Source organism: Schistocerca cancellata, chromosome 2 (genome assembly GCF_023864275.1).
Source record: "Schistocerca cancellata isolate TAMUIC-IGC-003103 chromosome 2, iqSchCanc2.1, whole genome shotgun sequence".
In the NCBI taxonomy this organism is placed as follows: Eukaryota; Metazoa; Arthropoda; class Insecta; order Orthoptera; family Acrididae; genus Schistocerca; species Schistocerca cancellata.
In genome coordinates, this window is record NC_064627.1 from 357,431,655 (window position 1) to 357,444,135 (window position 12,481).

At 45.3% G+C, this 12,481-nt stretch overlaps 1 protein-coding gene across 1 annotated transcript in view; it reads right to left on the reverse strand.

The window, feature by feature from the left end:
* Nucleotides 1-11,189, reverse strand: part of LOC126161744 (uncharacterized) — a 213,099-nt gene extending 201,910 nt beyond the window's left edge. Inside the window, exons 1-2 of the mRNA XM_049917784.1 lie at nt 11,059-11,189; nt 10,592-10,722 (exon numbers count right to left, since the gene is read on the reverse strand). Coding sequence (XP_049773741.1) covers nt 10,592-10,712 — 121 coding nt within the window. The 5' untranslated portion in view covers nt 10,713-10,722; nt 11,059-11,189. The remainder of the gene's footprint in view (nt 1-10,591; nt 10,723-11,058) is intronic.
* Nucleotides 11,190-12,481: the final 1,292 nt, after the last annotated feature.

Genomic DNA, 12,481 nt, shown 5'->3' on the forward strand with positions numbered 1-12,481 from the left:
AGGGAGGGAGGGCGGGCGGGAAAGAGGGAGGGAGGGAGGGCGGGCGGGAAAGAGGGAGGGAGGGAGGGCGGGCGGGAAAGAGGGAGGGAGGGAGGGCGGGCGGGAAAGAGGGAGGGAGGGAGGGCGGGCGGGAAAGAGGGAGGGAGGGAGGGCGGGCGGGAAAGAGAGAGAGAGGGAGGGCGGGCGGGAAAGAGAGAGAGAGGGAGGGCGGGGCGGAGGGAAAGAGGGCGGGGCGGAGGGAAAGAGGGCGAGACGGAGGGAAAGAGGGCGAGACGGAGGGAAAGAGGGCGAGACGGAGGGAAAGAGGGCGAGACGGAGGGAAAGAGGGCGAGACGGAGGGAAAGAGGGCGGGACGGAGGGAAAGAGGGCGGGACGGAGGGAAAGAGGGCGGGACGGAGGGAAAGAGGGCGGGACGGAGGGAAAGAGGGCGGGACGGAGGGAAAGAGGGCGGGACGGAGGGAAAGAGGGCGGGACGGAGGGAAAGAGGGCGGGACGGAGGGAAAGAGGGCGGGACGGAGGGAAAGAGGGCGGGACGGAGGGAAAGAGGGCGGGACGGAGGGAAAGAGGGCGGGACGGAGGGAAAGAGGGCGGGACGGAGGGAAAGAGGGCGGGACGGAGGGAAAGAGGGCGGGACGGAGGGAAAGAGGGCGGGACGGAGGGAAAGAGGGCGGGACGGAGGGAAAGAGGGCGGGACGGAGGGAAAGAGGGCGGGACGGAGGGAAAGAGGGCGGGACGGAGGGAAAGAGGGCGGGACGGAGGGAAAGAGGGCGGGACGGAGGGAAAGAGGGCGGGACGGAGGGAAAGAGGGCGGGACGGAGGGAAAGAGGGCGGGACGGAGGGAAAGAGGGCGGGACGGAGGGAAAGAGGGCGGGACGGAGGGAAAGAGGGCGGGACGGAGGGAAAGAGGGCGGGACGGAGGGAAAGAGGGCGGGACGGAGGGAAAGAGGGCGGGACGGAGGGAAAGAGGGCGGGACGGAGGGAAAGAGGGCGGGACGGAGGGAAAGAGGGCGGGACGGAGGGAAAGAGGGCGGGACGGAGGGAAAGAGGGCGGGACGGAGGGAAAGAGGGCGGGACGGAGGGAAAGAGGGCGGGACGGAGGGAAAGAGGGCGGGACGGAGGGAAAGAGGGCGGGACGGAGGGAAAGAGGGCGGGACGGAGGGAAAGAGGGCGGGACGGAGGGAAAGAGGGCGGGACGGAGGGAAAGAGGGCGGGACGGAGGGAAAGAGGGCGGGACGGAGGGAAAGAGGGCGGGACGGAGGGAAAGAGGGCGGGACGGAGGGAAAGAGGGCGGGACGGAGGGAAAGAGGGCGGGACGGAGGGAAAGAGGGCGGGACGGAGGGAAAGAGGGCGGGACGGAGGGAAAGAGGGCGGGACGGAGGGAAAGAGGGCGGGACGGAGGGAAAGAGGGCGGGACGGAGGGAAAGAGGGCGGGACGGAGGGAAAGAGGGCGGGACGGAGGGAAAGAGGGCGGGACGGAGGGAAAGAGGGCGGGACGGAGGGAAAGAGGGCGGGACGGAGGGAAAGAGGGCGGGACGGAGGGAAAGAGGGCGGGACGGAGGGAAAGAGGGCGGGACGGAGGGAAAGAGGGCGGGACGGAGGGAAAGAGGGCGGGACGGAGGGAAAGAGGGCGGGACGGAGGGAAAGAGGGCGGGACGGAGGGAAAGAGGGCGGGACGGAGGGAAAGAGGGCGGGACGGAGGGAAAGAGGGCGGGACGGAGGGAAAGAGGGCGGGACGGAGGGAAAGAGGGCGGGACGGAGGGAAAGAGGGCGGGACGGAGGGAAAGAGGGCGGGACGGAGGGAAAGAGGGCGGGACGGAGGGAAAGAGGGCGGGACGGAGGGAAAGAGGGCGGGACGGAGGGAAAGAGGGCGGGACGGAGGGAAAGAGGGCGGGACGGAGGGAAAGAGGGCGGGACGGAGGGCGGGAAAGAGGGCGGGACGGAGGGCGGGAAAGAGGGCGGGACAGAGGGCGGGAAAGAGGGCGGGACGGAGGGCGGGAAAGAGGGAGGGACGGAGGGCGGGAAAGAGGGAGGGACGGAGGGCGGGAAAGAGGGAGGGACGGAGGGCGGGAAAGAGGGAGGGACGGAGGGCGGGAAAGAGGGAGGGACGGAGGGCGGGAAAGAGGGAGGGACGGAGGGCGGGAAAGAGGGAGGGCGGGAGGGAGGGCGGGAAAGAGGGAGGGACGGAGGGCGGGAAAGAGGGAGGGAGGGACGGAGGGCGGGAAAGAGGGAGGGACGGAGGGCGGGAAAGAGGGAGGGAGGGACGGAGGGCGGGAAAGAGGGAGGGCGGGAGGGAGGGCGGGAAAGAGGGAGGGACGGAGGGCGGGAAAGAGGGAGGGCGGGAGGGAGGGAGGGAGGGAGGGAGGGAGGGAGGGCGGGAGGGAGGGAGGGCGGGAGGGAGGGAGGGCGGGAGGGAGGGAGGGCGGGAGGGAGGGCGGGAGGGACGGCGGGAGGGAGGGAGGGCGGGAGGGACGGCGGGAGGGAGGGTGGGAGGGCGGGAAAGAGGAAGGAAGGGCGGGAAAGAGGGAGGGAGGGCGGGAAAGAGGGTGGGAGGGAGGGTGGGAGGGAGGGCGGGTAAGAGAGAGGGAAAGAGGCAGGGAGGGCGGGAAAGGGGCAGGGAGGGCGGGAAAGGGGCAGGGAGGGCGGGAAAGGGGCAGGGAGGGCGGGAAAGGGGCAGGGAGGGCGGGAAAGGGGCAGGGAGGGCGGGAAAGGGGCAGGGAGGGCGGGAAAGGGGCAGGGAGGGCGGGAAAGGGGCAGGGAGGGCGGGAAAGGGGCAGGGAGGGCGGGAAAGGGGCAGGGAGGGCGGGAAAGGGGCAGGGAGGGCGGGAAAGGGGCAGGGAGGGCGGGAAAGGGGCAGGGAGGGCGGGAAAGGGGCAGGGAGGGCGGGAAAGAGGCAGGGAGGGCGGGAAAGAGGCAGGGAGGGCGGGAAAGAGGCAGGGAGGGCGGGAAAGAGGCAGGGAGGGCGGGAAAGAGGCAGGGAGGGCGGGAAAGAGGCAGGGAGGGCGGGAAAGAGGCAGGGAGGGCGGGAAAGAGGCAGGGAGGGCGGGAAAGAGGCAGGGAGGGCGGGAAAGAGGCAGGGAGGGCGGGAAAGAGGCAGGGAGGGCGGGAAAGAGGCAGGGAGGGCGGGAAAGAGGCAGGGAGGGTGGGAAAGAGGCAGGGAGGGCGGGAAAGAGGCAGGGAGGAAGAATTTTGCTACAATAAACTGCACTGCTTACCAGACTGTTCTAAAACTGTGACATTCATGTAGCTCAATGATCTGCATAAAAATAATTTTGTTACACCTTGGTATACACATACAGCACTAACATGAAGGACAGTGCCTTTATGGTCAACGCTTTGGGGTGTCTCATTATTCATCACAATTTCTCTGAAAGCATGGCATGCAGTATAGGAGCAGAGAATGAGGTTAGAGCTTTAGGCATGTTTGGATACCTTGTTGTTATAATCTGTAATGGTGTTTCAATACCAAAATATGAGAAGTGATGTGACACCACATAAAAATATTAGGTATTCCCACATCATCAACAAGTAATACCATTATCAAACAAGTAAGCACCATTATCAATGGGAAGGCAACGGTGAAAGCAACTAGTTCAAATCCCAAATTTATGATGTTCTTCCTAACATATATTACCAGCAAAGGTAGGCTTTTTCAGAACAAGGAGTTGAACTTACAATAGAGCTTGAAACACCAAAACAAAGATTACTAAAGCATGACCAACAATAAAAAACAGAAAGGTAACAACACAGTACACTCAAGTCCATAATGACACCCAAAAAATGAATGCAGTTACTGCTATGAGCTTATCACTACCAGCCACACACGTACATCACAAGTGTTGCAACCAATAATGATGCAAACTTAACATTATGAATGTTTGTTTTAAATATGTGGTACTGCAGTAATGAATTTCTACAGAGAATAATATTTGTATATGGATTTACTTAATCAAATACTGAAATGCATGAAAGTACATATTCTATCATCACTAAATTTCTGTTTAATATAATAATACAATCAAAGCTGTTCCATACATCTTCTGTTACTTCCATTTCTTTGTTCTCAAGAAGTTATCACTACCCAAACGTCAGCCCGAACACGAAAATACTGAATCTACTAATACTCCTTATCCACTGACTAATGACACCATCAAAATGATGACATTACTCACTTGTTGAAATGCTATATACGAAACATGTGCCATAAAAGTTATTATAGTTATTCTCATCAAAGTCATTGCTTGAGAACTAAATTGCTGTCCTTTAATCAGGTCTAGAATTCAAGCTATTCCAGAGTTTCTCACCACAACCTATATTCCTCAAAATGTGACCCTGAGAGTGTGAATATATATGTCTCAAGTTCAGTTGTTATTCATTTGTTAGCTCCAAAGGACACAGTCCTAAGGCCAAGCAACAGTTTTCAGTCGTGTTTGTATGCTTTTCAACCACTTAACCATAAGTAGAGTGGTTGCTTTTACTCCTTACATTATTGTAATAAAAAAAATTAAAATGGAAGCAATTACATATATTATTAGTGTTCAAGCTCCATTAGCACATGTCCATGTGTCAAACCCAAATCCTGTATAAATAGGTTCAACCCAATCCGCTCTCACCAAAATTCTCTGCTACAAGCCTCAGCCTAAGCCTAGCTCATATATCACCAAACCAGTACGAGGACAGATATCAGAACATGGAATTCAAAAAGCAATTCTGTAGAGCACAACAGTACAACTCAACAAGGGACCATCCACAGTCTAATCTAGGTGTGTGTGTGTTGGGGACGTGTGTCGAAAGTGGACATGGGAAGTTACGATGGCGGAACAACTGGTATGCACAGTCAATGATGTAATCAGGTTTTCATTTCAATTGCAGAAGAAGTAACGTACTCGGTGTTATGCATGTGAGATCAATTTTTTTTATGGTAAACACTTCATTTGCATGGGAAAACACACACAAATAACTAAAAGCTAAATTTACATTTTCTGCAGCAATCTGTTCTTCTGTTACTGATATATGCAGCCTGCTGCAAACCCCTGGATGCAAGCAAATGGAAAATAATGGAAATTAAAGTCCTAGTATTTCTATGTGTAGAATGTACTACCACACAGAAAAGGAATCAAACTGCAAAAGAATTGAAATCTTATTTTTTATAGATGTATATCACTGAATGGGCACAGATAAAATTAATATGTCTTGGACACTGATTTGGTGGGAAAAACTTAGCGGACAACCTAAAAAACCATGTACAAGGTTATTACAAATAACTGAAGTTATTTCATAAAACCACTGTAGCTACATTAATTTACATATCGTCAAAAAACTGAACGCTTATGAAACTCGAAAAGTTTTGTATTGTTGCTGCTGTACTTCAGATTTCTGCCACACGAGTGCAGCAATGAGCAATTAAACAAGATGGAGACTGGGGCCGAGAAAGCATATGTTGTGCTTCAAATGCAGTAACATAAGTCTGTTTTAACAGTGCAACGACGCTTCAGAAAGAAGTTCAACAAAGATCCACCAACTTCAAATATGATTCACCAGTGGTGTGCACATTTTAAATCTTCAGAATGGCTTTGTGCTGGGAATCAACATGCTGGACTGATATGAGCGAAGGAAATGGCTGACCACGTGCGGGTGTGTTTCGCACTTGGCCCACAGAGCAAGCAGAGGGCTGAACATACCACAACCAACTATTTGGACAATCCTAAGGGACAGACTGAAACTAAAGCCTTACTGCTCGTAACTGCTACAAGCCCTGACTCTTTACGGCAAAAACAGTTTAAAGTTTCAGTACAGTTGCAACAGCTTATGGAAGAGGATGGGTTTTCTTAAAAACTCATCTTCAGTGAGGAAGAAACATTTTTGCGAACAACACAATTTGCATATCTGGGCGAGGGTCATTCCACGCAAAAGAGGAATCATCACCAAAAAATTAATTTTTCTGTGGGAATATTTTCCCCCGTTACATATGTAGGTTGGGCACTGAATTTTGTTGGCAAGATTGATTTTTCCCTCCAAAACATATTGTTTTGTTGTGGGAGCCACTGTTTTGAAGATTAATTGTTGAGTTTGTTCATGTAGAAGATTTGATCAATTTCAAGGCAAGGAAAAAAATCATGAAATTTATAATAATTCTTTGTGGTTCACATATCACTTTAAAGTGTATAACTTCTTCTTCTTCTATTTAGTATAGTTTTTAGAAGCAAACCATTTAAACATGATAAATACAAAAACATTTATATGACCTAACCCAAAATGTGTAACATGAGTTATCAAATGCCATTTTTTAAAGATTTTCACAAAATACATTTAAGTATAAAAACTTATATGCCATGCTGTCCTTCACATAAGTGTACCTGATAAATTGGTGTCTCAAATTTCCTCCTGGAAGCCTTCTCCTGGTATAGGATATTTAATTCAAATAATTTGAGTTACCTTTATTTATGTAATGTGAGTTACCATAATTTTTGTAGGATTAGTTATAATTTTGACCAGTCAGTTTGGTTCTGAATTACAATAACACAACTAACAATATATTTCAATGTATTTAATGCATATTTACCTCCATATGCCACATAAAATCCCATAGCGAATAGCTATTTCTACTTTACAACCATTTGCAATTTTTTCAGAATGCCTTTAAAGTGCAGCTGAAAAGATGAGAAGAAAAAGGCAGAAATTGAAAGATGAAGGCAGATATGAAGAGTATAAAATCAAACACAAGAAAACTATGAAAAAATTCAGGAAAAAGAAGCAGCAAAAGGAAAAATGTTTGAGTAAAAGAGAACAAGAAAGGATTGCTGCAGACAAGAAACGTAACGTTAGAGAAAGAGTTGCCAAGTACAGGAAGCGGCTAAAGGAAGCATCTTCAGCTACACCAAGTAGTTCTGCCTCTACACCATATAAAAATATGGTCTTCACTGAGAAAAGCCATATCAAATTTGTAACGTGTACTTCCAGCATCATCCAGAAACCAAAAATGTGTTATTAGAAGGTTGTATCACACATTCGTTGAACCTTTAGAAGTAGAAAGAATCTCTAAACAAATAATAAGTGCAGTGAGCAAATTCTATGAAAGGGATGACATTAGCAGACAGGCCCCTGGACACAAAGATGATGTGGCTGTACAAGATGAGAAATGTAAGAGTAAATTGCAAGTACAACACTCGACATCTTCTTTGAAAGAAGCCCATGCAATGTTTTGTGAAAAAAATGGCAAAGTGATTGGTAAAAGTAAATTCACAGAATTAAGACCCAAATATGTCATGCTTGCCAATAAACTCCCACACAATGTTTGTCTCTGCAGATATCACCGAGAATTTCATCTGTGCTATTATCTCTCTGCATAGCATAGTACCTCAAATACTTAAGTACACCAGTAACTAACCAGAATTTTTTTCTATGTGCAGAGCCTACAGCCCATTGTTGGTTGGGAAAGTGCATGAAATGTAAAGATTTATTGGCAGTTAAACTTCTTGATTTATGTATTGGTGTACAAGAGTACGGCGTGAAATGGTATGTGTGGCAGGAGAGTGGCGGCAGGATTTTGAAAGTAGAGGAAGAACGTACGTTACAGAATCTTATTGATCATATTCTTACCATGGTACCAAAATTTTTAGAGCACTGCTACTTTAAGAGAGAACAATCAAAGAACTATCAGAGTGATAAGGAATCACTGCCTTGTGCAATGCTAACTGCAATGATGGAAATCTATTTTTCTGAAAATTTTACATGTGTAAGTCAAGATAAAACTCAAAGTGCACTTTGGCAGCAGAATCAAATTAGTATTTATATTGCTATGATTTGGCATTCAGGTACTTCTCACCTATGTGTTGGTATCTGATAGTCTGGATCACACAAAAAACACTGTCATTCCCTGCGTTGCTAGACTTCTTTAAGAACTACCAAAAATATTAGAGAAGTTACAATCTGGTCAGATGGTCCTGCTCCCCAGTTTAAAAGCATATGTATTGCAGAGTCTATACAAGTTGTAACTAAGAGTCGTGCCAAAGAATTACATGGAAGTACTTTGGCAACTCCTCATTGAAAGGGGCCAGTGGATGGAATTGGTGGGGCTGTAAAATGCAAATTTTGGACTCCAGTGAAAAGCAGGAAACGTGTTGTAAACAACGCAACAGATTTTGTAAACGCATTGTTGAATTATTCTTCTAATGTGACAGCAGTTCTTATGGGTGAAAAAGGCTTTAGCCAAAGAAGCAAAAAAACTACATCTCTCAGCATTAATCAAGAACTGCAAGCCTTTCTTGAACATTTCTAAAGTTCATCACTCTATAATAATGAAGTTGTAGGGACACACCACTCCATCAGCTGCAGAGGAAAATGCTAACAGAACAGAAAAATCACTAGATATACAAGCAGATGACTGCGTGGTGGTAAAAATATTCATATTTTTCTGGTAATGTTACTAAAATTGAAAATGGCGAGTTTGAAGTTGATGCTATGATGAAAGATGGGAAGTGGCCTGAAATTAAATATGAGATATACTACACTAAAGACAAGCTCGTCAGAAAAGTGAACCCTCCAAGTGTTCTAAATTCCCGTGGTTATTTCACGTTTGACTGTGATCTGTGACAATGTAACATGAGTTACCATATGTTGTAACACGAGTTACCTGTTCATTACGTTTCAATATTTATTTTATTGAGGATTAAATGTTTGCAACTTTGTTAAAATACTTTTAAGATCTGGTACTGTGTGTAAAACTTACAAGAAATGTTCACATAAAACAAAGCAGACTTTTGTATATGCAAAAGCCATTTCTTGGAAATGTATTGTGAATTAGCAAGAATAATTATAAGATTTGGTTTTATAAATATAGTAATGTAACACTTATTGTGATATAGGTTTATAGAGCATTTTGTATAAAGTATGTTTTGAGGTATAAAAAATATTTAATAGAAACATTTCCTTTTGTTAATTGTCCGAAACTTATAATACAAACATCACTTTGTAACACGAGTTACCATGGAATGATCCAGGACAGAGAATCCCAACACTATTGTACAACACAATCGAGAAACTTCCTGGCAGATTAAAACTGTGTGCCGGACCAAGACTCGAGCTTGGGACCTTTGCCTTTCGGGGGCGAGTGCTCTACAAACAGAGCTACCAAAGCACGACTCACGCCCTGTCCTCACAGCTTTACTTCCGCCAGTACCTCGCCTCCTACCTTCCAAATTCTGGAAACACAATCGAGATTCACCAAGAGTTAATGTGTTCTGTGGAGTCTCATGATTTAAAGTTTACAATACCTTTATCCTTCTGCCAAAAGGTAATTACAGTACACATGTCTTTGGACATGTTGGAAAACTGCCTCATGTCACAACTGGAGACTGACAGTGTGAATTTCATCTACCAACAGGATGGTGTTCCACCTCACTTCCACCATGATGTTCATAAATTCTTCACAAGAAATTAAGCAATGGACTGATCTTGTGGAGTTGTTGATCAGAAATTCATGATATGGTGAAAGATTCAGTGCTTAAGTCTCCTGTTGCAATAAACCTACCAGAACAGCAAGCTTGCATCAATAGCACTTAATGATAGGGGGCATGCTACACCAAACATGGAAAGAACTTGATACTGCAGAATCAGAAATGAGGCATATATGGAGCACATTTACTCTGTCAGCTTTACACTTCCACGCAGTATTTTGTGCTAGCCACAAAAATTCTAAATAAAAGTTGGCAAGCAAATATTACAAGCACTGATGGGTGTCACATGTTAAAAATAAAAGATGAATATTCAAACAAAAATGACCAGATGAAAGAACCATGAATCGATTATGTCACAAAACACAGAAAAAGAGAGGGAGAAATGTATAAAACACAAAGACCTAGTAAAACTGAACAAATGCGGCAACATTTTATATTTTTCAAAGTGACAGGTGGAATTGTTTTAGAACAAAACACTTTTTGCTATCAGCCACAACGAAACCCTTGACTGGTCATAGAAAGTTATTTCAAAAACAAAGCCACTGTTTGAACAGTGAAAGATTTTCGCCATGTCTGATGGATAAAATAAACAGATCACCATTCGAAAATTCCTGGCGCACGCTCCGCTGTGGAGTGAAAATTTCATTCTAGTTCACCATTTATTAGCAATTCAATCAAAATTTTTAATCCTTTTTTATAAGGTAAAAACTTCTTTCATAGCCCAATACAAAGTGATAAACTGAAAATGTAAACAGTGACAACAGAGTGTGTGTGTGTGTGTGTGTGTGTGTGTGTGTGTGTGTACACAAAATCACAATTCACATAAGGTCTTGCATTCATATCCACAGACGTTACGATGGAAATGTTCCAACAGGAAATACAAACTTAAAACAATGAAATAACCGGCACCACTGACAGTCACCAAAACAAAAACTTCCCAAACTGTTTGGTGTCATTTCGACATGTAGCAGTGTATGTTTACGAAAGAACTAAGAAAATATTTTTGTTATATCAACCCTTTCGTTCCAAACTGCTGACTATTATATCGTTATAAATACACACAAACAACAACAGCAATAAGCCATATTTCCGTTACTGTAACTATTTACGTTCGCACCACGTCAATATTATTGACTTACCGATTATATTCTGTAGTGTATCAGGATCTACTGAAATTGTCCCGTCATTATTAACGATGATGATAAGGGTGTTGTCCGATTTACGATCATCAGCTGTGTCAGCAACAAAGGTGCTCGACATTGCACGTTACCTGCAAACCATATCAAAAGGTTATGGTAAAGTTTGCAGTATAACATCACGTGCATACACCTGACATTGTTTTGTTTATATGCTCCGTAATACATGCCATGATCAGAAGATACACTCTGCCGGAAATAACACACACATCGCGCGCACAGCCATCAACCATAAAAACTTTAACAGTTACTTCACTAACATGACAAGCCTAGGAAATCATCTCAGTTTACGAGGCCCAGCACGGTCCAAAATAAACGCGCCCAAATAATCGGCCATCTTGTATGATAGCACAGCAACCAGAATACACACGAACACCGTAACTGCGCAAAAATCAGACATTCGTACACACCTTATCTCCTGATGGCGAGTTTCATGTATCTTCTTATCGTACAACTGAACATTTGAAAACAAAACAAAACCATAACCCTAAAGTACACTACAACCTACAGAAATACGAAATAACATCTCTCTGGACGACATTCTAAAACTCCACAGATACCACGTTACAGTCGCATCAAAGATACCTAACACTGCATCTTTATCTATGGTAACCATTGCTTCCTAATTACATTCTTTGAAATAAAATAGCCATTACCGTTTTCAAAACATAAAATTATTTTCATTGAACATAATGGGAATTGTCACATTTATGCGCATGTCCGTTCCTCAGTGACAGTCGGGCTTTGTAATGAAAGGGTCCATGGTCTGCGAGGCCCATTTATAAACACAAAAATACCCATCCAAGTTTCAACAATTCCGTTTCGCCGTTACGAAATATGTTTGCAAGCATTTTACTTCCTTTCGTCTTTAAACTGGTAAAACTCTGCGTGATTATTTATTAGGAGGCACATTGTAGACCTTTCCGAAACCACAATTACACCCTTACTTCAACTTTCAATGAGATTCTATGATACTGTAACATACACTTTCGAGACCCCACAAATGTTACACATTTCATTTACGTAACACGAGAATAAAAACCCTCCACTCACTTTAGTTTCAATTTTAAATGTTATCTGTCGTACATTCTTATGTCGATAACATTGACTCAATAACCTAGACAAGACCATTATTTAACATATATAACACGTGAATCATTTTTGACATAATGGGGTACAAGGTGCGGGCTATTTGTAACAGTCAACATAACGGAACTAATATTCACAGTCAACAACCACGACTTATAAACTCTCGCTTATGTGGTTCGTTACTGTGTAAAGCTTTTCTACCCCACTCTACCATTTATTTAGGAGTAATTGGAAAGGTGAGGGGGGGGGGGGGGCGTTTACATCTTGTAGAAGGGAGGGGGGGGATGTTTACAACTTATAGAAAAGTATTTTTGAAAGCTATATGCAAACAAACACAGATTGTATTCCACAGCAGAACTCTGTTGACTAAAGCACTATCAGTATTATGTATGTTGTTACCACACAGAAATGTCACTGGACAGTTCAAAACAATAGACTGATACAGGAAAGGTAGGCTACATGAAAGAAGGATTAAGGCCAACAGTGAAATAGCAATGAGATATGTAGGTACTGGCAAAGAATAAAAAAGAAAATTAAAACAACACCTACGAGGAGGATGGGTGATAAGCAGATAACATCCTCTCAATGTTCACAAGGCTGGAGATAGACATCAGCCACAACTATTTCCAAGGGAACCAACCTGGCAGGTGCCATAGTGATTTAGGGAAAGCTCAGAAAATTTATATCTGGATATACGTGTGGGGATCTGAACATCACTCATCCAGAATATAAATCCATTGTCTT